Source organism: Phoca vitulina, unplaced genomic scaffold, assembly GCF_004348235.1.
Source record: "Phoca vitulina isolate PV1807 unplaced genomic scaffold, GSC_HSeal_1.0 scaffold36, whole genome shotgun sequence".
Taxonomy (NCBI): domain Eukaryota; kingdom Metazoa; phylum Chordata; class Mammalia; order Carnivora; family Phocidae; genus Phoca; species Phoca vitulina.
The window spans coordinates 7,730,279-7,755,843 of record NW_022589739.1 but is presented as its reverse complement, the minus strand read 5'-3'; the positions used below and the strand labels follow the sequence as shown (position 1 = coordinate 7,755,843).

At 35.5% G+C, this 25,565-nt stretch overlaps 1 protein-coding gene and 1 non-coding gene across 2 annotated transcripts in view; both read left to right on the top strand.

The window, feature by feature from the left end:
* IPO7 (importin 7) overlaps nt 1–24,892 on the top strand; it is a 58,270-nt gene extending 33,378 nt beyond the window's left edge. Inside the window, exons 7-25 of the mRNA XM_032427040.1 lie at nt 375–469; nt 583–667; nt 3,271–3,405; nt 4,041–4,140; nt 4,890–4,966; nt 5,130–5,246; nt 8,671–8,760; nt 9,175–9,340; nt 9,526–9,686; nt 11,930–12,058; nt 14,221–14,287; nt 14,371–14,496; nt 14,915–15,012; nt 16,785–16,880; nt 17,540–17,760; nt 17,853–18,058; nt 19,452–19,658; nt 21,627–21,743; nt 22,598–24,892. Coding sequence (XP_032282931.1) covers nt 375–469; nt 583–667; nt 3,271–3,405; nt 4,041–4,140; nt 4,890–4,966; nt 5,130–5,246; nt 8,671–8,760; nt 9,175–9,340; nt 9,526–9,686; nt 11,930–12,058; nt 14,221–14,287; nt 14,371–14,496; nt 14,915–15,012; nt 16,785–16,880; nt 17,540–17,760; nt 17,853–18,058; nt 19,452–19,658; nt 21,627–21,743; nt 22,598–22,695 — 2,391 coding nt within the window. The 3' untranslated portion in view covers nt 22,696–24,892. The remainder of the gene's footprint in view (nt 1–374; nt 470–582; nt 668–3,270; nt 3,406–4,040; nt 4,141–4,889; nt 4,967–5,129; nt 5,247–8,670; nt 8,761–9,174; nt 9,341–9,525; nt 9,687–11,929; nt 12,059–14,220; nt 14,288–14,370; nt 14,497–14,914; nt 15,013–16,784; nt 16,881–17,539; nt 17,761–17,852; nt 18,059–19,451; nt 19,659–21,626; nt 21,744–22,597) is intronic.
* On the top strand, nt 8,909–9,092 carry LOC116646600. Its single transcript, XR_004302149.1, has one exon. It is a non-coding gene; the product is annotated as a small nucleolar RNA SNORA23 (small nucleolar RNA).
* Nucleotides 24,893–25,565: the final 673 nt, after the last annotated feature.

Sequence of the window (25,565 nt, the reverse complement as noted above, 5' to 3'; positions counted from 1 at the left end):
CTGCCTTCGGCTCAGGTCATGATCCCGGGGTCCTGGGATCGAGCCCCGCATCGGGCTCCCTGCTCTGCGGGAAGCCTGCTTCTCCCTCTCCCACTCCCCCTGCTTGTGTTCCCTCTCTCGCTGTGTCTCTCTCTGTCAAATAAATAAATAAAATTAAAAAAAAAAAAAAAAAAGAATTTTAAAAAGTATATCCTTTGTAGCCAAGTAGTGAAGCAGATGAAAGTGCCTCTTATATTTAATAAATAAGACTACTTTTCCAAATCTAGCCTTTTATTACAAAAGGCTAACATTCATTGTGAGTCTCTTCTCACCTCATGCTGTTCCTCTTAGAGTGTATCATGTCTTACTATCATTAAATAAATCTCTCTTTAAAGGAAACACTTCAAGTTGAAGAAGATGACAGACCAGAGTTACCATGGTGGAAATGTAAGAAGTGGGCTTTACATATCTTAGCAAGGCTTTTTGAAAGGTAAGCTCTCAATATATGTTGATTTAGGTTTATTTTCTCATGCTCTTAGTTTTTATAAGTATCAGTATATAAAGCATTATAAAGAAACAGTGGGCATTTTAATGTTCTTTTAGATATGGAAGCCCTGGCAATGTTTCCAAGGAGTATAATGAATTTGCTGAAGTATTTCTGAAGGCATTTGCTGTTGGTGTCCAGCAAGTAAGTCTAAGAATTTTTCTAAATTGAAACATGACATTATTATTAGGTTAATTTCTGTCTTGCTTTTTTTCTGATTTATTGGTACCCAAAGATTGCATGTAGCAATCTTTAACATTTTTTTTTTTTTAAGATTTTATTTATTTATTTGACAGAGAAAGAGATAGCGAGAGCAGGAACACAAGCAGGGGGAATGGGAGAAGGAGAAGCAGGCTTCCCGCTGAGCAGGGAGCTCAATGCGGGGCTCGATCCCAGGACTCTGGGATCATGACCTGAGCCGAAGGCAGTCATTAAGACTGAGCCACCCAGGCGCCCCAACCTTTACCATTTTGAACTCTGTAGCAGTTCTCATTTTTTGGTCTTAGGTCTTCCTTATTCTCTTAAATTTTTGAGCACCTCAGCAAGCTTCCATTTATGTGAGTTACACCTATGATATTTATCATATTAGAAATTAAAATTTAAGAGTATTAATTCATTTAAAAATAACAAACCTAATATATTAACACAGAATACATGTTTTTTTTTTTAAATAACTGTTTCCCAAAATGAAACATTTTTAACAAAAGGAAATGGGCATTGTTAAACATTTTTACTAAATTTTTAATGTATGGCTTAATAAAAGGCAGTTATATACTCATCTACCTATTTATTTAGTCTTTTTTAATTTTGCTGGACATAAATACAGACAGTGTGGCCTCAGATAAGTTGGAAAAGGAAAGACTTTTAATAGACTTTTCACAAAATTGTGGAAATTCTTTGATACCACATCAGAATATGATAATGATAGTTTTTTTTGTTTTTGTTTTTAGTAAACTCTATACCCAATGTGGGGCTCAAACTCATGACCCCAATATCAAATCACATGCAGTACCAACTGGGTCACTCAATACTGGTAGTTTCTTAAAGGTTAATTGCAGTGTAGAGTTTTTTAATAGCAAGCATCTTAGATTCTTTTACATTAACACCTGTTGATTTATATTATACTTTGAATGGATCATTTATCCATACATGATTTTGTAATGGCTGGTCATTTGGAAAATTGAGTTAATGAAGATTTTCCAAATGTTAATACATTTCATTATGCAATTTTATCTTTTTAGAGGTTTATTTATTTTAGATAGAGAGAGCAAGAGAGAGCATGCATGAGCAGGGGGAGGAGCAGAGGAAGAGGGAGGAGAGAAGCAGACTACCTGCTGAGCGCTGAGCTTACCACGGGGCTCAGTCTCAGGACCCTGAGATCATGACCTGAGTGGAAATCAAGAGTTGGAGGGTTAACCGACTGAGCCACCCAGGCGCCCCTCATTATGGAATTTTTAAAAAAGAAATCACATTTGCTAATACTACCACTGATGTCATCAGAAATATCGTTAAATATTGGAAAGCTAATTAAGTGGATCAAAGTCTTTTGCATCTAAGAGTTTGAGAATTCTAATTTTTGTTTCGAAGCTCAGATTTTAACACCAGTAACATACTGTTGGTTATTTTCCTTGAAGTGACAGGCTCATTTTATTCATTTTTGAGGGGAAATATGCCATACACACAAGTCTAAATAACCATAATTTGTCAGTTCTTCTTTCAAGAATATGATAGCATTTGATGGGAAAATCTACTATTTCAACTTTTCTTCCAACCATTGTACTTTGGTATTAGAAGAAGTGCTACATGTGTACTCCCCATTTAATAATAATTATATTTTGATTTATTAAGAGTGTTCTTAAGGAAATAATGCAATATATGTTAAGAAAAAAAAAGAAGATAGGAGGGGAAGAATGAAGGGGGGGAAATCGGAGGGGGAGACGAACCATGAGAGACGATGGACTCTGAAAAACAAACTGAGGGTTCTAGAGGGGAGGAGGGTGGGAGGATGGGTTAGCCTGGTGATGGGTATTAAAGAGGGCACGTACTGAATGGAGCACTGGGTGTTATACGCAAACAATGAATCATGGAACACGACATCAAAAACTAATGGTGTAATGTATGGTGATTAACATAACAATAAAAATTAAAAAATTTTTAAAAAGAGTGCTCATAAGGAAAGGTTGTTTTGAATTTAATGTGGCTGTAAAGAATATGATGACTGCTGGCACACTTGGGTGCCACTTTTTGATTCATGTTAGGCAACAGAAGTTTTGCCACCACTGCTTTTGTACCATCGATGCAGATGTTAACATAGTAAAAAAGTCAGATAACGTCTTAGCCTTATTATGAAAATAGTTTTGACCTCACAGACCCTTCAGGAGGTCTGTGGGCCAAATCTTGACAATTGCTGTTCTGAAATACCATGTAGAATTAGAGCTCCTGGCAGACATTAAATTGGTGAGTGGTTTGGTAAGGTTTTTCTGGGAGGTAAGTAACCTATGGTTTTCTTTTTATACTTAATCAGAAACTATTCCTTTGACATAGTAGTAATTCAGTTTATTTATTTGAATACCTTGGGAATAAATGTGGTTCTCTAATACAAAATTTTATCTTTTTAAGAGAGTATGGTTGTTATTTGAGGATGATGATCTGGGTATTAAGATACGTGTCAGATGTTTTTACTGACTTATAAAATGGTTAAAATTTCTATTTAACTTTTGGTTTTTGATCAAATATTTTTTTCAAAGGTTTTATTGAAGGTATTATATCAGTACAAGGAGAAACAATATATGGCTCCTCGAGTTTTACAACAGACATTAAATTACATTAATCAAGGAGTTTCTCATGCCCTCACCTGGAAGAATCTGAAGCCTCATATACAAGTAATAATTTTCTATCTGAAATGTTTTTCCGGAAAATATAATGGAAATAACATTAATTATCATAAAGGTTGAAAAGTGCATATTTTGTTGACTTGTGTTACTTAGTCTAGTTAATTGTTTTGATAATATAGTAGGAAAATGAGAAAATAACTTGACACAAACTTATAAAAGGTATTTTGTGATTACCTTTTAATCTAAAACTATTATCTTAAAATTTGCATTTAAATTCTTAATACTGGCTTATGGTTGTAACATTTTAGTCATGTAATTTGGAATAAACCAGGGAGTATTTCACCAGATTAGTTTTGAGGGTAATTAGCTTATGTACCATTTCTATGAGTAATTTATTTGCTTTATTTAGAACTACAGGATTTGATGGACTAAAATTTCATAATGTATTTTCTCAGAATACTTAATTGCTACCTATATACACATATGTCTTATTTTATAATTACTTGTTGCACAAAGTCTAATAGTATGTACCTTAATAGTTGATCCGAGAATCATTACTAAAGTTTGATATTAAGCTTTGAAATACATATTATTGGGTTGCTTTTGTTTTAGCACTTAACCAAAATTGAAGGTTTAAATTTGAAGACTGACTTAAGGTTACTTTCTTAACTTTTAAATTGCAGGGCATTATCCAAGATGTTATTTTTCCATTGATGTGCTATACAGATGCTGATGAAGAACTTTGGCAAGAAGACCCTTATGAATATATACGCATGAAGTTTGGTAAATTTTGACTTTCTTAGAAACAAAATATGTCAGTAGCTAAGTTTGTATATAGTATATATAAGGGTGTCATAAGGCCTCAGCTTTGGTTCTGAAAAATCTTTGTTGTTTTAATGTAATTTATCCATTTTTTAGACTTTTTGGGGTCTATTCATTAGTTATAGCATTTGCTAATGATAATCTTCATTTTTAGCAGACACAGATAGTAGTGTTACTAAGTTACAATTATTGGATGTGCTTTTTGGCACATGCTAAAACTAAGAAATTCAAGATTACACCTTAACACTGTCAAAACTATACTTTTGGACCCCATGTCAGTCATCATATGTGTGGGAAATGAGAAGACTGTATTGGAAGCTGGAGTCACATGGAGTCTGCATGGAACTAAAGGGTTGTAATTTGACTAATGTTGAGTATTAGTCCTTCTTCCTACCAAAATCTTTTGTATTTGTAGTAGATTGTACTTTTGTGACCATATTGTGAAAACTTTCACAGTAGTTGTGTTTTATATGAAAGAAAATGATCATTAAGATAAATTAATGGATTAAAATTTAATTTGTACTGAAAAGACATGAAATTAGAAGCTATTGCAAAATTAAATAGGAATCTGGGTTCCTTTTTATACCTTGCATGAACCATGCAAAATTTTAAGGTCTTTTTACAGAGCATCATTTGTAAATTACGTGAAAATGTTTCTTGAAGAAATTGAAATTGCTGATTTTTATATTAATTTTAAATTTATTCTCTAGATGTGTTTGAAGATTTTATTTCTCCTACCACTGCTGCCCAGACACTTTTGTTTACAGCTTGTAGCAAGAGGAAAGAGGTAGGTTATTTAACGTAGAGAACTTTTGCTTTAATATTTAAAATTTGTTCAGATATACACTCAGCTTTTAATGTTAGCCATGTAAGTCATTTTGTCCTTTTTGTTGTTGTTAAGGATTGTTAGGAAATCAAATAAAATGTTAACTTTCCTTTTTTAAATCTAGGTACTGCAAAAGACAATGGGATTTTGCTACCAGATTCTTACAGAACCAAATGCTGATCCTCGAAAAAAAGATGGAGCCCTGCATATGATTGGCTCTTTAGCTGAAATACTTCTGAAGGTATTTCTTCTTTTGTGTGCAAGTAGTTTCATAACAGTTTTATTGAGATAGAGTTCACGGGGGCGCCTAGGGGCTCAGTCAGTTGGGCATCTGCCTTTAGCTCAAGTCATGATTTCAGGGTCCTGGGATCAAGCTGAGTCGGGCTTCCTTCTCAGCAGGGAGTCTGCTTCTCCCTCTCACTCTCTGTGTGCTCTCTCTCTCAAATGAATGGATAAAATCTTAAAAAAAGAGAGAGATACAGTTCACATACCATACTGTTTGCCCATACTGTTTGCTCATTAAAGTGAATAATTCAATGGTTTTTATTATAGTCACAGAGTTGTGCAACCGTCAACCCCAAAAGAAACTATTAGTTACTTTACATTTTCTTCCAAAATTCTCAGCCCTAGGCTACCCCAATCTCCTTTTTGTCGTAATAGATTTATCCATTTTGGACATTTCATGTAAAGGGAATGCTATATAACATGTGCTCCTTGAGGAGTGGCTTTTTTCACTTAGCACAATATTTTCAAAGTTCATCCATGTTGTGGCACTTGTCAGTACTTCATTCCTTTTTGTTGCCAAATGTTCCACTGTATTGATATACCACATTTTATTTATGCATTCCTCAGTTGGTGTACACTTGCACTGTTTCCATTTTTTGGCTATTATGAATACTGAAGCTGTGAGCATTTATGTACACATCTTTGTGTGGACATAATTTTTTTTTTTTTTTTTTTTAAAGATTTTATGTATTTATTTGACAGAGAGACACAGCGAGAGAAGGAACACAAGCAGGGGGAGTGGGAGAGGGAGAAGCAGGCTCCCCACCGAGCAGGGAGCCCGATGCAGGGCTCGATCCCAGGGCCCTGGGATCATGACCTGAGCTGAAGGCAGATGCTTAATGACTGAGCCACCCAGGTGCCCCTGGACATAATATTTTCACTTCCCTTGGGTCACATACCTGGGAGTCAAATTGCTGTCCTATTTTGAGAAACTGCCAGATTGTTTTCCAAAGTGGCTGTATCATTTTATATTTTTACCAGCAGTGTATGAGAGTTCCAGTTTCTATGTCCTCACCAACAATTATTACCTTTTTATTGTAGCCATCCTAGTTGGTGTCAAACAATACGTCATTGTGGTTTTGATTTACATTTCCCTGATGACAAATGATACAGAGAATCTTTTTTAATGTGTATATTGGCTATTGTGTATCTTCTTTGGAGAAATGTATATTCAAATCCTTTGTCTATTTTTTTAGCTGGGTTATTTGTCCTTTCATTGTTGAATTGTTAAGAGTTCTTTGCATATTCTAGGGGCAGCTGGGTGGCTCAGTCGTTAAGCGGCTGCCTTCAGCTCAGGTCATGATCCCGGGGTCCTGGGATCGAGCCCCACATCGGGCTCCCTGCTCAGCGGGAAGCCTGCTTCTCCCTCTCCCACTCCCCCCTGCTTGTGTTCCCTCTCTCGCTATGTGTCTCTGTCAAATAAATAAATAAATAAATCTTAAAAAAAAAGTTCTTTGTATATTCTAACTATCAGACCTTTTTCATATATATGATTTGCAAGTATTTTGTGGGTTATCGTTTCACTTTCTTGATGTCCTATGAAATACAAGTTTTGATAAGATTCTGAAATTATGTCCAGTTTATATTTTCTTTTGCTGCTTGTGCTTAAGGTACTTCTTTTGCATGACTTATTTTATTTTCATGTTGCAAGATAATTGTAAAATAGTGTTTTTTCCTTTAAAAAATTTGTCTTAAAGAAATTTATAAACATGAATGAATCCATTCATAGCCTAGGAACATCATGCTTTTGTGACATAAATTTCTAATAAAGAATGACCCTGGATTAGATTTATTTTTAGGAACCTCAGCTTAATTGTACACATTGTGTCTGACTTCATAAATAAGATCTGAAATTTATTTTGCTTAAAAGTTAATAACTAAATATTTAGTCAGAATCCTCTAACTCCCCAGGAACCTTGTTACATATCACCATTAATTTGTAGGGTTATTTTGTTTATATTTTAGTTTTTTATACCTGTCCACATATCCTTCTGTTTAAGGACAGTGGTTATTTGTTATATGGCAGGCTGGGAATCTTTAGTGAGTTCTTTTGGCAAGTTCAGATTTTTCTGTTTTAACTTTTTATTTTTAAGTAATTTTAGACTTACAGAAAAATTGCAAAAATAGTTTCCATTCTTCATCCACCTTCTTCTAATGTTAGCATCTTAGATAGCCATACTGCAATTCTCAAAACCAGGAAATTAATATTGATAGCATACTAGTCACTAATCTTACAGACCCCTTTCACATTGTGCAAGATTTCCCATTAATATCCTTTTTTATGGTCCATGATCCAGTCCAGGATCCCACATGGCATTTAGTTCCCATGTCTGTCTTCAGTTTTTCAAGCATTTATTTTTAATGTTGATGTAATATGCAATTCCAGGAACTCTTCTTAAAAGCTTGCTACCACTTAGAAAAGACCCTACTTTAAGATTCATGGGAATATCTTTTTTTTTCCTTGACCATGGCATTTTTAAATTATTTTGTTTTATTTTTTTTTTAGATTTTATTTATTTGACAGAGAGAGACACAGCGAGAGAGGGAACACAAGCAGGGGGAGTGGGAGAGGGAGAAGCAGGTTTCCCGCTGAGCAGGGAGCCCCATGCGGGGCTCGATCCCTGGACCCTGGGATCATGACCTGAGCCGAAGGCAGACGCTTAATGACTGAGCCACCCAGGCGCCCCAACCATGGCATTTTTTTAATTAAAAATTTTTTTCTTTTTTTAAGATTTTATTTATTTATTTGAGAGAGAGCCAGAGCTCAAGAGCACAGGTGGGGGGGGGGGAAGGGACAGAGGGAGGGAGAGAGGGAGAAGCAAACTCGCCGCTGAGCAGGGAGCCTAACACGGGCGGGGCACTATCCCCAGACCCTGAGATCATGGACCCTGAGATCATGACCTGAACCGAAGGCAGACACTTAACCGACTAAGCCACCCAGGTGCCCCAAGAATATCTTTTTAGATAACCAGATTATTACCTTGTAAGCAGGGTCTTTTCTCAATCTGTGTTGTATTCATTTAGAACCTTTCCAGTGAGGCTTTTTTCATTATAATAGTTTTTTTTTTCATTGTAATAGTTTTATAAGGTAAGGAATAAAATTAACCACACTCCCATTACTCAGACATGATTGCTATTAAGATTTGGTGTAAATGCTTTCTAAGCAAATGAGGTAAAAAGATTAAAGAAAAGGAGTTCAGTGTTTTTTGATGGTGAAGTTTGAGAATGAGAAAATTAGATATGGATCCTGAGGTACAAAGAATCAGAATAAATACGTGTTTTGACATAAATAGTCATTTTTAACATTCGTGTATTTATTTGGCATTTGAGATGATTATATTTGGAATTCTTTCAAAAATAATTTTTGTTTATATTTACAGAAAAAGATCTACAAAGATCAGATGGAATACATGTTGCAGAATCATGTATTTCCTCTCTTCAGCAGTGAACTAGGCTATATGAGAGCGAGGGTATGTTTTAAACCTGTATTCACTGATACATTTATGTTTTGTAATGAATGACTGCTTATGTGGACTTTTATGTGGAACCTTTTTAATGCTCATCTTAATAAAAGCCTTATTTCATTTTAGACTTTTTCATGTAAATATTTAAATGGCTGTTGTAATGTGTGCATAGTTTTCATCTGTGTCTGATAGCAGTGTCTGTCTGTGTTTTGCATTCAGATCTTGCTATCCACACAAACGTCATGCAGCCAAAGAATAAGTTGGGATCATAGTACTGGTCTAGTGTTGTCTCTTTGGACATATCTACCACTGGCCAGCCTCCAAATTCCCATACACAGAACTTTTGGAATAGATATACTGTAGCTTGGGGCAGTTTAATGTAGGATATCTGTAGTAACTCACTGCATTTTTTAATAAAAGGCTTGCTGGGTCCTTCACTATTTTTGTGAAGTAAAGTTCAAAAGTGACCAGAACCTGCAAACGGCCTTAGAGCTGACACGAAGATGTCTGATTGATGATAGGGAAATGCCCGTGAAAGTGGAAGCTGCCATTGCACTTCAAGTGTTGATCAGCAATCAAGAAAAAGGTAAAGGATTTATATCTCAAAAATAGTGTAGTGTTTTTACAAATAATTGTACAAGGCATAATCCTAGAAACTTGATACATTGTCTTCCCCTTTATGGGAAAGTATCTATTTTTTATTTTTTGATGTATGTTATATCAGGTTTTAGGAGGTTTTGGCCAAATTTTTTTTCTCTCTTTTTCTTGCAGCTAAAGAATATATTACACCATTCATCAGACCTGTAATGCAGGCTCTTCTTCATATAATAAGAGAAACAGAAAATGATGATCTTACCAATGTAATTCAGAAAATGATCTGCGAGTATAGTGAAGAAGTTACTCCTATTGCAGTAGAAATGACACAGCATTTGGTATGTTATTTGAACCAATCATTTATTCATTACTTAACCTTATAACAAGTATTTTCATAGAGCTTACTGTATATCGGGTACTGTTCTAAGCCCTATATATATATATATATATATATACACATATATATATATACACACACATATATATACATATATGTGTATATACATATATGTATATATGTGTGTGTGTGTGTGTGTATATATATATATATATATATATTTCATATATTTAGCTCATTTAATTCTCACACAGTCCTATATGAAGAATATTCATACACTGAGAGAAAATGTGAGCTATAAAAAGGTTAAGTAACTTGCCCAAGCTAGAATGGATGGAGCTGGGATTCACACCTGAAGTATATGCCTCCACAACACACATTCTTAATTGCTATGTATGTTGATCATGACTGCTTTGTTTGTGTGGTTTTCTGGACTACTTTGGATGACCAACTTAAAGATGAAGTAGGGGAAAAAAAGATGAAGTAGAGATAATAGTTATAAATAGGTATTTTCAAAAAAAATTGAAATTTCTTTTTTTAAAGATTTTTTTCTTTTTTTTTAAGATTTTATTTATTTATTTGACACACAGCAAGGGAGCAAGAGGGCACAGGCAGGGGAGCAGCAGCCAGAGGGAGAGAGAGAAGCAGGCTCCCCACTGAGTGGAGAGCCTGATGCGGGGCTCGATCCCAGGACCCTGAGATCATGACCTGAGCCGAAGGCAGATACTTAACTGACTGAGCCACCCAGGCGCCACAAAGATTTTATTTTTTTAAGTAATCTCTACACCCAATGTGGGACTCGAACTTGCAACCCTGAGATCAAGAGTCACATGATTTGCTGACTGAGCCAGCCACGTGCCCTAAATATTAGTTTTTTTAAGAGAGAGAGTAGAGCACAAATGGGGCAGAGGGAGAGGAGAGAGAATCTTTTTTTTTTTTTTTTTTTTTAAGATTTATTTATTTAAGAGAGAGAACACAAGCGGGGGGTGGGGGCAGAGGGAGCGGGAGAAGCAGACCCTCCCCATCCCCCGCTGAGCAGGGAGCTGGATGCAGGGCTCCATCCCAGGACCCTGGGATCATGACCTGAGCCAAAGGCAGAGGCTTAACAACTGAGCCACCCAGGTGCCCAGGGAGAGATTATCTTAAGCAGGCTCCATACCCAGCGTGGAGCCCCGATGCCAGGCTCCAGCTCACAACCCTGAGATCATAACCTGAGCTGAAATCAAGAGTGATATGCTTAACCAACTGAGCCATTCAGGCGCCCCTAGATAGTTTTTTTTTTTTTTTAAAGATTTTATTTATTTATTTGAGAGAGAGAATGAGAGAGAGAGAGAGAGCACATGAGAGGGGGGAGGGTCAGAAGGAGAAGCAGACTCCCTGCTGAGCAGGAAGCCCGATACGGGACTCGATCCTGAGACTCCAGGATCATGACCTGAGCCGAAGGCAGTCACTTAACCAGCTGAGCCACCTGGGCGCCCTTTTTGGTTTTTTTGGTTTTTTTTAATGAAATTTATAAACAGTAGTTATTCAGTAGTTGGCCTTTGTTTGCTGTACATAGCCCCAAACTTCTGAGAATTAATAATGTAAATTATTTAAGGGTAAGAGAAAATATGAACATGTCCACAATTACCATTCATAATCCCTATACAGTGATTTATTTGATGCAGTTTATATTCCTCCTGAGTATTGAGGTTTCAGGAGTCTAGCTCTTGGTATTTGCTTTGGATTTAAGCAAAAGCAAAGAGTTTTGTGAAAAACTGATTTTGAAATGGGGAAGGATATTTGAATAACTGTAACAGCATTCTTTAAATATGTATATTGCATTTATAATGAGCTGATTATTAGGACTCCATCCTTTACTTTTCACAAGTTTGAAAACAATTGAGTTTTGTAACAAAAAACTGTGATTAATATACCTGTGTTTGGGCATTGTCAAATGTTAGCCAGTAATATTAATAAGAATATTGATAATATTAAACACTTTGTATGCCTTTCCTCATTTAATCCTCAAAGTATCTTTATGATAAAATTCTCAAATGAAATGTCGGGAAACAGATCAAATAACTTAAGGTCACCTAGTAAGTGGCAGTACCATTTGATTATAGAGCCCAGAGACTCTTAATTATTATTAATCAGTGGTGACATTGATTGGTTTTGCTGTCCCTGTGAGAACATTTTTAAAAATTAAGTTAATGTGTTTATATTGCTATAACGGCAAGTTTAAATTTATTCTCTTGAATCTAGGCAATGACATTTAATCAGGTAATCCAGACTGGGCCAGATGAAGAAGGAAGTGATGACAAAGCAGTTACTGCTATGGGAATCCTGAATACCATCGACACACTTCTTAGTGTAGTTGAAGATCATAAAGAGGTAAAATGATTCAGTGTTAGAAGGTTTTGATCCAGGTAATGATCCAAGTTTTAGGGAATTTAAAGCCATTTTTCAGCAACTGTTCTAATGCTTTTTTGGAAGGCTCTGGCTTATCTAATTCTCTGATTATCTTCGACATTCACCTTGATTATGCCAGCTTTTAACTAGTTCCCTTTTGTAAGGAAAGATTGGTATCTTATAAATATTTTAGGTTCTTTAGTACTAGAAGGAATAGGAAGGAGGTAAGAAGGAATAGGAAGGAGGTATTTGTATTATACCCGTATCTTACCTCAAGGCTCTGGATTTTGGCTGCCTCTTAGGTTTCCTTTCTCAGATCCAGATCCAATAGTGTGGTGGTTCCTAGGAAAACCTTCCTAGTTTTCCTCTTTTTAAATGGAAGGTCAGAGGGAGAGAGAGAATCTTATGCAGGCTCCATGCCCAGCGCAGAGCACAATGCAGGGCTTGATCTCAGAACCCTGAGATCTTTTTTTTTTTTTAAGATTTTATTTATTTATTTGAGAGAAAGCATGAATGGAGGGAAGGGGCAGAGGGAGAAGCACACGGGGCTTGGTCTTGGGACTCCAGGATCATGACCTGAGCCAAAGGCAGACGCTTAACTGACTGAGCCACCTAGGTGCCTTTCTAGTTTTTCTTTTTAATTAAAAAAAATTTTCTTGGGGCGCCTGGGTGGCTCAGTTGGTTAAGCGACTGCCTTCAGCTCAGGTCATGATCCTGGAGTCCCGGGATCGAGTCCTGCATCAGGCTCCCTGCTCAGCGGGGAGTCTGCTTCTCCCTCTGATCCTCCTCCCTCTCATGCTCTCTGTCTCTCATTCTTTCTCTCTCAAATAAATAAACAAAATCTTTTAAAAAAAAATACATTTAAAAAAAATGTTTCTTAATGATAGTAAACTACACATAACATAAAGTTTACCATCTTAATCATTTTCAAGTGTACAGTTCAGTGGTGTTAGGTATACATTGTTGTGCTATTACTATCATCTTTCTAGTTTTCTTATAGTTGTCTTTCAGAAAGAGAATTGTAATCATGAATTTTTAAAAATGAAGTAATTTAAGACATACAAAAAAGGGTAAAGAACAGAAAACTATAACCAATACCCTTTAACTACCACCTAAATTTATTGGGGTTTTAACATTTTATAGTATATCCTTTAGACTTTATATCCAGTAAGAAAACAATTTCAGATAGATGTAATTGAAGCCCTTGGAGGACCACTTCCTGATCTCATTTCCCTCCTTCTTTCCCTTAGAAGTAACCAGGGTCCTGAATTTGGTGTTTATAATTCCATGCAGATATTTATATCCATAAATCATATTTTCAGATTATCTGCAAATTGCCTTTTGCCACAGGAGATTTTTGGTAAACTATTTGTATTCTGCATTATAATTGGAAATAGGCAGACGCCATGAGGAATTCTGTAGCTGTCTGTGGTTAACAAATCAGTTGTTACTATATTTGAAGAGTTGAAAATGTTTTAAGTATATATAATTGAAATGGATGTCCTGGTTCTATATCCAGTTAGTAAACTTTATCTTGTCTCTCCTCCCCACTCTTTAAACATTCTGATGGCTTCCAGGGATTTGGGATCTGATTGAGGATCATACTGACAATTAAAGAGGAATTTGTATTTTTGGTCTTGGGGTGTGGTTCACTATATCTAATAATTATATAAATAGAGGTAACTTAAGAATTAGTGGGAGTGGTAGGAATAATGCCTTCTTTCAAATAATTTTTCTATAAGCCATTGACAGTGACTTTTCAATTACATCTGGGCTGAGTTGATCTATATTTAAACACAAAAAGGTCTGTAATCTATCTGCAGAATGATGTGGCTCCTTTATTTTCATAATTATTTACATTTTTCCAAGATACTGTTTTTTCCTTTACTTTTTAGGTAAACTGTGCAAGTGATTTCTTGTGTGTTTCATTGTAATAGTATTTCATTAAATTATAATGGTATTTCATTAAATTTCAATTCCCCATTGACCCACAATTTTATAATGAGTCACTTCAAAACAAAGACTTAAAATGATTTAAGATATTGACTTTATATTTCAATAAGCAGTGAATTGCATTATACATTATTTATTAATTAATTCACTGGTGTACTGTAGTAACATACAACTTTTTTCTTCTCTTTTAGATAACCCAGCAGCTTGAGGGAATCTGCTTACAGGTCATTGGAACTGTTTTACAACAGCATGTCTTAGGTATATACCTCTAATTGTGCTTAGAATTTCCTGCTATTTCATATCAGCAAGCATTGTCCTAATGACTCCATACTCTCCTTTAGAATTCTATGAGGAGATCTTCTCTTTAGCACATAGTTTGACGTGTCAACAAGTGTCTCCGCAAATGTGGCAGTTGCTACCTCTAGTATTTGAGGTTTTTCAGCAAGATGGCTTTGATTACTTTACAGGTAAGTCAAGATTTCCCCCCATTTTGATTTATTTTTAGTATACAGTTGAACATAATATTCTAAATGCTTCTTTATTTAGATGTTTTCACTTGTAGTTGATGCTCAAGGACGATACCATTGATTTCCATTATATATTTTGATTTAGTTACCCTTTTAGATTTGTTTCCTTTAACACATATTCTCACCCTCCTGCTCCTGTCAGGCTTTTTTGTACAATATATAATACCCTTTGCATTACACACACACACTCTCTCTCTCTCTCTCTCTCTCTTACAGACCAATCTCACATTTGCTTTCATTTTCTAAGGAGATTTTTCAGAAACAGCGTTTATATTAGTAAAGATATTTAACTTTTACTACTTTTTTATGTTTTAGTTTAATTCATTTTTTAATGTTTTTATGTTTTTTATTAATACAGATATGATGCCTCTGCTCCATAATTACGTAACAGTTGACACAGATACACTTCTGTCTGATACCAAGTATCTTGAAATGATATATAGTATGTGTAAGAAGGTAGGTCATTTTTAGTTAATATAAGGATATATGTCATGAGGCTGGTGCTGTGATAAGTATGAAATTGTGAAGAGTGAAGATACATGACACATTATAGTGAACATATTCTATGGCTCTGACAGAATAGGGCTTTAAAAGCTATAAACTAAAAGACTGATTCCTATATGCCACAGTAATGCCTTTGACAAATATTTGTCTTCTGTCTGCCCTGACATTTTTTTTTTTTTTTTAAAGATTTCATTTATTTACTTCAGAGAGAGAGAGAGGGTGGGCATGAGAGGGGAGAGGGGCAGAGGGAGAAGCATACTCCCAGCTGAGCAGGGAGCCCGACATGGAATTTGATCCCAGGACCCTGAGATCATGACCTGAGCAGAAGGCAGACGCTTAACCGACTGAGTCACCCAGGTGCCCCTGTCTGCCCTGACATTTTATTATAGTTATAAATGTTTTTGATGTTTAGAGTGCCTGGAGCTTACCTTAGCCTACTAGTTCTTTGCTAGCCTTTGAATCAAAACAAGGAAAGAATCAAGAACTTACTTGAGAGATATTTGAAAGGCTCAAAAATAAAGATGTTTTATAAAGAAAATTTTTGTAGGTTACAGGTTTATGGAGGCTTTACAGAAATGATTTAGTAAATAGCAAGATTGTAAAAACCAAGGGTTTACTTAAAATGAAAGTCAAAAGTACTGTGCCATTTCTTGGAAAATCACAAGTAAATGTATGCTGAATTTTTTTTTTTTTAATGATTTTCTTACACAAGAGATAGGGGATACAGTTGTTGAATTGGGGTCCTTCAATATCAAAGTCAATATAATTGGGTAATATTTGCATTTCTAACAGTGCTGAGAGACAGCTAGCTGTTTAACACCAGGCATTTTAGAGGGTGCCTGGGTGGCTCAGTTGGTTAAGTGGCTGCCTTCAGCTCAGGTCATGATCCCAGGGTGCTGGGATCGAGCCCCACGTTGGGCTCCCTGCTTTTCCTTCTCCTCCCCACTCATGTTCTCTTTCTTTCTCATGCGCACGCTTACTTGTGCTCTATCTCAAATAAAATCTTTAAAAAAAAACATGGAATTTTTAGAAAGGCTTGTCTTCATTAATATCTTTTCTTTCTGAACACTTAGTCACAAAATAATCATCTGGTATACTATTCATTATTTATTGTCAATTATATAGTTTATGTTAATACTCTGGGAACGGTGATACCTGTCTATAAGATCTACTTTATTTTCCAGAAGTTACCTATAACACTTAAGAGTTCTCTAAGTAGCAGGGCGAGTCCATGTTTTTTATTTCTTGTTTGGGAATAGCATTTGCCATCAACAAGCTGCCTCTTCTTCCAGTGACACTATTTTTTATTTTATGAGACTTGTGTAGAGAAAGGGCTTTCCTAGCAATGTCAGCTTATTATTATTATTTATTTTTTCTTGTACTTCCTTACATAAGAGCCTTCCCTAAGAAAGGTAGGGTGCTTTAGCTATGATGGTCGTATGAGAAGATAGTGATTTTCAACATGCTGTAGTTCAGAATGGCACTGCAGGGGAGGTGATTTGCTTATACTGTAGACCAAGATGTGCGATTGAGGAGATACAGCTAACCAGCGACTCCAGATCCTCATAGTTGCTTTATAGTCTGTACAATGAATATTGTAATCATTTATATTAATTAACTATAATATTTTAAAAACTCCAAAGACTATAGATGGAGGACAGATATTCTCTGATTTAAAGGTTTCATGATGCCTCATTGCAGTTTTATATTTCCGTGTTGATCAGGTTCTTACAGGAGTTGCAGGAGAAGATGCAGAGTGTCATGCAGCAAAATTGTTAGAGGTCATCATTCTACAATGCAAAGGGCGTGGCATTGACCAGGTCAGTGAGGCTAACTATTAATAATTCCCGTTTGAGGCTTCATAGAGAGAATCTTTCCCTCCACCTTTTTTTCTTTGGGGACAGCTGTGTATTTTGTATATTTTTGTTTATTATGATACTAGATAACATTTTTAAATTATTGGTTTAAAATTTAACCAATATATAATGATCATTTGTTTAATGTGTATGAAAATATGACTGGCAAGTTTTATGGCTGTTATCATGCAAGGTAAGATTTTTTTATAGTAGGCTGTGAGAGTATTGTTTGTCACATAATCACTTTGCAGTAAGGTAGATTTAGTTGTTAAATTTCCGTGGTCAGTTTCCAGCTTTATTGATGTAATTGAAATACAACATTATAAGCTTAAGGTGTATAATATGAATTGATACAGATGTATATATTGTGAAGTGATTACTACAATAAAGGTTAGTCAATAAGAATATTGTGAATCCACCTGGCTATTGTGAGGCTCTAATAGCCCCGTGAAGACTTGTCTTCTCTAAAGTTAGATTTCTCAGTGAATGCCTCAGCAGTAAAAACTATTAGGTCATCTGATGGAGAGAAAAAGAGGTTAGTTGAGGCAACAAGTTAATATGGGTAGGATGGTTAGACTGCTGTTACTTAAGGTTTTGGAATACTTTGCTGTCTTTCTTTCTAGTGCATTCCCTTATTTGTGGAAGCCGCTTTAGAGAGACTGACAAGAGAGGTGAAGACAAGTGAACTTCGGACAATGTGCCTGCAAGTTGCCATTGCAGCTTTGTATTATAACCCACACCTACTTCTCAACACCTTAGAAAATCTTCGCTTCCCTAATAATGTTGAACCAGTTACAAATCATTTTATTACACAGTGGCTTAATGATGTTGATTGTTTCTTGGGGTAAGTGACATATATTGGATCTTTGTTTATTTAACTTTGTGAGAAACTCTGCTTATTAAAAACAAGAAGAAAATCTTTATTTTATTTTTTAGGCTTCATGACAGAAAGATGTGTGTTCTGGGCCTTTGTGCTCTTATTGATATGGAACAAATACCACAAGTTTTAAATCAGGTTTCTGGACAGATTTTGCCAGCTTTTATCCTTTTATTTAATGGATTAAAAAGAGCATATGCCTGCCATGCAGAACACGAGAATGACAGTGATGATGATGATGAAGCTGAAGATGATGATGAAACAGGTAAGGGATTTGTGGTGGAGAAAGCCAAGCTTACCTAGTTAGAAGTCGGTGGACTTTTTTTTTTTTTAAAGATTTTATTTATTTATTTGACAGACAGTGAGAAAGGGAACACAAGCAGGGGGAGTGGGAGAGGGAGAAGCAGGCTTCCCGCGGAGCAGGGAGCCCGATGCGGGGCTCGATCCCAGGACCCTGGGATCATGACCTGAGCCGAAGGCAGACGCTTAACTGACTGAGCCACCCAGGTGCCCCAGTGGACTTGTGTTTTTTTTGTTTTTTAAAAGTTTTTTGTTTTTAAAGATTTTATTTATTTATTTGATAGGAGACAGAGAGGGAACACAAGCAGGGGGAGTGGGAGAGGGAGAAGCAGGCTTCCCGTGGAGCAGGGAGCCCGATGCGGGGCTCGATCCCAGGACCGTGGGATCATGACCTGAGCCGAAGGCAGATGCTTAATGACTGAGCCACCCAGGTGCCCCTGGACTTGTTTTTTTAACCCTTCTGAAGAAATGTGGAACCATACCCAAATGCTTTTGTGTTAATTCATTCATAGAAAGACTGCCTTACTTCCTGCTAGAGTGTAAGGTATGCGAAGGCAGGAACTTTGGCTAGATCTCCCGACATGTAAAGCAGTTCTAGGCATTTATGGTTTTTGCTGTTGGCAAACATCTATCATCTGTTAGTGCTAAAACCTAAGTATACCTGCACTATAAAATTAATTTGATCAGCTATTGGCTAATACATTTCACCTGTAGGACACTATAGACTACAAGAGTATAAATTGATAGAATGTTGGTTAAGAGAAATTATTGTAATGGTTTCAGAATAAGATAGGTATTGCCATTTTTTTATGATTCACCAACTTAGCCTTAAAAAAAAAACTCACAGAAAATGATATAAACTATATTATTTTACTGTTGGTGTATGGTTTGGTATATCCCATAAGGCCCAGAGCACAAGTGCTGAATCTCATATTATGTTCAAACCTTTGGTATTAGGAATTGTGGTTGGGTTTCTTGGATTTCTATGAGAATTTTTTATTCTATTTATTGCTTAATATTGTATTTATTTATTTAAATATTTATTAGAGAGAGAGCAGGAGTGGGAGGGGCAGAGGAAGGGGCAGAAAGAATCTCAAGCAGACTCTGCGCTGAGCACAGAGCCCAGCTTAGATCTTGATCTCATGATCCCGAGATCATGACCTGAGCCGAAACCAAGAGTCAGACGCTTAGCTAACTGCACCAGCCAGGTGCCCCGCTGAATATTGTATTTAAACACCAGTTCCTGGAACTTGAATTTATTCAGTTGTGATTTGTAATTTACTGACTGTGATCACTGTCAGTTTGTTGAGTAAGAGAATACTTCGGTGTTAACAAATGCACCTATTTATGGCTTGCAGAGGAACTGGGGAGTGATGAAGATGATATTGATGAAGATGGGCAAGAATATTTGGAGATTTTGGCTAAGCAAGCAGGTGAGGATGGAGATGATGAAGATTGGGAAGAGGATGATGCTGAGGAGACTGCTCTGGAAGGCTATTCCACAATCATTGATGATGAAGATAACCCTGTTGATGAGTATCAGATATTTAAAGCTATATTTCAAAGTAAGTCAACTTGTTATATGTAATTCATATAGCTCTATATGATCCATTTCCCTGAACCTTTCTGTTCTTATTTGTGTCTATCACTTAAAGAAGGCTTTTTAGGGATATCAAACCCAAACTCGACTATGATTGAAGGATTGGTAGCTAAAGTATCCAAAGTTACTACTGTTGCCATAGAGTCATAGAGTATTTCCTCATTTTATTATTTTATTTAGATTGTCATATTGAAATATGCACATTATAGGAAAATAGTATAGTTCAAAATTTATACAATGACAATTCCTCTTTCCCACTTCTGATTTCTAACCTTTTAGCATTCTCCAGAAGTATCCACTCTTAAATCTGTTTGTTGCATGTTTATGTATTTGTGTATCTTTTTTTTCCCTCCGGCTAAAACCACAGTTAACTTCTGAGAATTTGACCATTTTGAACATTAATGGTCTTGGAATCCCTTTTGTTTTTTTCCTGTAATACATTGTATGTGGCTTTACCATCCTTTACTTGGACTTCAACAAAATAGAACATCTCTGTTCTATCCAACTTAAGAAATTAAAATTGGCACTATATTTGAAACACCCTTTTCTCCAGAGTTACAACTGTGCTATCATTTCTATGTATTATGAGAACTTTGTTGTAGAATAAATTCTCTGATAACCAAGGCATTAGTCTTCCAAACCCATGACAAAGCAATTATGATGCAAGGTTACAGAAACACAAAGGAGTGGTTTCTGAGCTACATGGCAGGCAGCAAGAATTGATGGAGGTGCCAAGAATTACTGACTTGTTTTTGTCTGTGACTTTGTATTTTATAGACTTAAATACATGTTAATCCCAAAGGATGGTTTATAGTAGAGGGCCTGTGCATAGTAAATGCAATAAAATAGAAATAGAAAAGCATGTGATGGGTTGTCAGATCCCCCCCCCAAATACCTCAAAATTACTGTGTTAAAAACTTCTTTTGTGGAAAGTCTTTATAGAGAACTTTTTTCTCTAACTCAGCACACACCTACCCCTTTGTATAGGTACTTAATTGAAATAGGGAAATACGTGGTCAGACTCGATACCCTTATACGTCAATTTATCTAGTGCATGTTTTTATGAAACACTGAGATTTTATATTTTTATTTTATTTTTTAAGATTTTATTTATTTATTTGACAGAGAGAGACACAGCGAGAGAGGGAAGACAAGCAGGGGGAGTGGGAGAGGGAGAAGCAGGCTTCCCGCCGAGCAGGGAGCCTGATGCGGGGCTCTATCCCAGGACCCTGGGATCATGACCTGAGCCGAAGGCAAACACTTAATGACTGAGCCACCTAGGCGCCCCAACACTGAGATTTTAATACCTGGTCTTGTCACATGCTGGGAAAATTTGCTATCCACTTATTACAGATGGGGTTTGACCATTATTTTAGGCTATAATATAAAACGTGAGCATTATAAGTACTGCAGAGCTACCACTGGAAAAAGACAGATGTTTTTAAGAAAGGTTTTTGACGGGGCAGTACAGAACAAAATAAGGCATTTATTTTGTACCATTCACTTCTTTCTTGATCTACTTAATGTTTCTGATTTTTGTTTTTTAATTTCGGGATTTGAGAATTCTAACCAAAGTAGCCTTGATCAATTGCTTTTAACTGTGAATCTTTTATACAGGTTGGGTTACTTTTTAAGGTTTCCCTACTTTGTTACTTAATTATATAAGTACTGGTTTCAGCTCTGATTTCTTGAAAGCTAGAGATATGAAGTATGAGAATGATTAGATTTTTTCAGCATAAAGCCAAACCAGAATTTTTTTCTCCCTATATCTTTTGTTTTCACAAATAACTTAAAGTAACTTAAATTATTTTTGGGAAAATATAAAGTAGATTAGAATTTCAGTACTGGAGGTGAAGTAGAAGGAACATATTAGAAAGGAACTATCAGGCCTCTCATATTATTGCCCTTTTCCCCCTTGTTTTCTTTTTGATAGCTATACAAAATCGTAATCCTGTGTGGTATCAGGCTTTGACTCATGGTCTTAATGAAGAACAAAGAAAACAGTTACAGGATATAGCAACTCTGGCTGATCAAAGAAGAGCAGCCCATGGTATGTCAATTGACCACAACCCCTCTTTAATGCAATTGATGACTTGATACAGCTTTAACATTTTATATTAAATGATTTAAAATTATATAAAAGGTACAATTGTTGCAGGTGACAGAAATTATGAAGGAATAAAGGAATGAAATGAAGAAATGAGTTCTGTTTTTGGCCATAGCTGACTGATTTTAAGTGTAGTCAAAGACTGCTTTCAGTGTGCAATAGCTTTGATAAAGTTGCTCAAGCTCATGGTGATGGCTTGTTAGTGGAAAATTCTATTAAAAGTATAAAAAAATTTTTAGGTTAGAAAAACTATGCTTTTTCTTAGAAATATTAAAGGAAATCCCAGACATCATCACATCTTACCATCTTTAAACATTTCAGTATGCATTTCAGGAAAGGACATTTTAGATAATACATAGCCTAACAATTTTCTATAGGTCTTAATACTATTAGTCAGATTAGTTTAATATTCAAAAAAGTATCCTCCTTACAAAGAAGGCACAACTTTCTATTATATTTGGATTTCCCTGCACTAGATTCATTAGCTGTTACTCCCTTTGTTGAAGACTTGAGTTCTGATTCAGTATTTGACTCAGAAAGGTGTATTTAAAGATTTTTTTTGTAACATCAGAAAGTGAAAGTTGGCTAAGAAGTCTACAGCATACAACATGAGGGTTTATCGTCTCTCTATAATGTATCCCTTCCCCTCTCTTACTCCTGTACAAGAGGAGGAGGTAGAGGACAACTTTGGAACTAGTGGGTTTAAGCTTTTGTTAATGTCTGTCAATTCCTTCTCTTCTCCAAAGTAGTAAAATGATCAAATACTCTATTAAACTTTCACTTACTTGTTTTTTTAGAATCCAAAATGATTGAGAAGCATGGAGGATACAAATTCAGTGCTCCAGTTGTGCCAAGTTCTTTCAATTTTGGAGGCCCGGCACCAGGGATGAATTGAGTTATCACTTTCTTTCCTGCTGTGTGATTGTAGTGAAGAGCTTGTGTTCCTCCTAGTAGTGGTTCCAGAACTGGTTCATGTTATCTACTCTAAACTAATTGATCAATAGATGGACAAAAAAACCCAGGAGGTTGGACCTGATCATGCAACTTGGCACTGAAAAAGAAACCAGAGGGATTTCGGGGGGGAGGGTGGTAATTTGGGGGTGGTATTTTCTTTATTTTTTGAAGAAAGTAAGATTCTGACTGAAAGTTCAAGTGACACTGTGGAAATCTGAAATGAGGGGATGTCATGAAGGCAGCTTTTCTTTTTCTGAGGAAAAAATAGGCATGGGCTACAGGACTATTTAAAATGTCTCATTTACAGTATAAGCTCAAAGGTAGATGTAATTTTTACACCTATGAGTATTTGTCCGATTTCTGTCTCTTCCTCACCATTGGGTATCTATTCTTTATATGTAAATAAGATAAGGTAATCGATAGCCTTATTCAGTCTTCATCATTTTCATTCATCAAAGATTGTTCCTATGTAGATTATTGGACATTTATTGTAGCACTACATAACTGATTAAAAAAAAAATCTGTAAATGAATTAGCACTTTCATATTGAAACAAGCCTGCTAGCCTATGTATAAAATAGCAAAATGTTTGCTGTTTATAAAAAGAAGGGATGTAATGGGGTGGGGGGGCAGGGTAATTTCAGGTTATTAATTTAAAAATGAACTAGCAATTTTGTACCTGGTGACTTTGTGGTGCACTCACCTCTGATAGTGACTTGAATTCGGTATGTTAAAAGGGGTTAGTGATATTTCATTGCTGCTAAAAAATGGCAACTCCCTCTGTGTCCTGTTTTTTCTTAAAGCTCTCAGTGTACAAGTGGAGACTTGGATACAAGACCTTACTGTATCAAATAAGAAAGGTGATATTTGAAGCATGTAAATTGGATATAAAGTTCTACTCTTAAAGAGTTGATCAAAGAGTATGGCTAAACATCTATATATGCAATCTATTAAAAGAACTTAATTCGGCTATTATGTCTTGATTTGATTGCAGTTTTTTCCTAATTATAAAACTTTTCCCTCATTGGCCTGTTTTTATCCTGTACCTAGAAAGAGTGCAAAATGCACACTTTTAAAATTTAACACCTGCCCATATTCCCCTCCCCCCATATCCCCTACCCCTCTTGTTGGTGGTATCTGATCTTAAATAGCTAGGCTGAAGGCACACGGTTCCCTCCAAAACCACTATTGATACCACTGCAAAAACAAGCCAGCAACAAAGACAATGTGGAGAGGTTGCCTTGCTTCTCTCCTAACTGCATGTTGAAAAATAAGCCTTTATTGATCTTAAACATCTGTCAGATGAGTCATACATTGGGTTATTTTTTTATATACATGTATACACACAATATTTCAAATTGAAAGCAACATCTCAATGGATTCAAAACTATTAAATGCTGTTGTCTATAACAGACTAGGAAATTTATAACTGTAAAAATGAAACAAATGCACATATTGATATTTAAAATGCATAATGAAGAAAACCCATTGGTGTTGTGTTTTTCTTGTATGCCAATAATTAAGCCACTACTGTTGGCACTGTTTGGTTTTCTATTTTAACACTGAAGGAGTGAAAGTATTTCCTATATTTATGAATTTACTATGAAAATCTTGGCAAAAAAAAAAAAAGTTGTCTGTCTAAAATGTGTGGGTGAAAACTGTTAATCAAGTGTGTTTCTACTTTTTTTCCCCCAAGTTGGACACCATCTGTATACCCTAGGTTGCTTAAGGGGATTTCACTATTATATAAAATCAATACAATTAAAATGGAGTAGTTGTATATATGCAACATTGTGTACAGAGGGGATATATTGAATAGTATTAAACATTTTCGTCTTCCTTTACCTTTTATCCCTTAATATCTAGTCTACTTTTTTAAATTTCAGACTTCAATGCTCTTTGAATTGATAATTCCAATTTTCACATTGTTATTGGAAAACCATATCTAATAAAGGTTTTAGTTATTCCCATGCACAGTATGAAAATTCTCATTTGCTTAGCTTTTATTCTAAGAAAATGTATTGGTATGTCTTTGAGAATAAGTTTTATTGTCTCCTCTGTCATACAATCCAAACTAATCTCCATTTATAGATTTTAATTGAAATTAAAGACCTTAAAATTAGTTTTCAAGTGTTAGTTTTTAAAATATATATATATATATATATATCAGTGATTTACAGTATTCCCTTAAATTTAACATCAAATTATAGTTTCATACAGATTGTGCACCTTGATATTTGTCAGTGCTTCTGGATAAGGTTGTAGGACTTTGGATAAAAGTATTTACAGACTTGTAATTGGTTGCATGTAGATATTATTTAATATACAGCCTTTCCCACAGTTTCACTAACCTGTAACTTATTTAATTTATAGAAGTTAATTTTGATTTTGTTTGGGTTTCAGTTTTTGTTTTTGTCAAAGTGTAAAATCTTAAGTTTTTGTTAAACTTAAGCCATCTTTTTTTTTTTCAAAACATACTCATTTATCACCATTAAAGAAAGTTAATCTGTTTCTCTCCAGGTAATAAAATGGTGATTGTTAAGCTAACATACCTTATCAAGATAGTGACTGCTGTCCTCTCCTCTGGAAGAGACCAGAGTGTAGAGCAGGGGTGGCCAAACCACAGCCCTACGTGTAGGCCCTGAAGCAAGAATGAAGAAAAAGTCATTAAGAACTGTATTAATATGACTAAACCATGTCTTTGGGAAGATCTAACACAATGCCTTAAGCATAGTAGTGTTTGTAAAATGAATGGCCTAAAATTACATTAAAACATCCATCACAAAAATGTCATTTCTGTTTTATATAATTT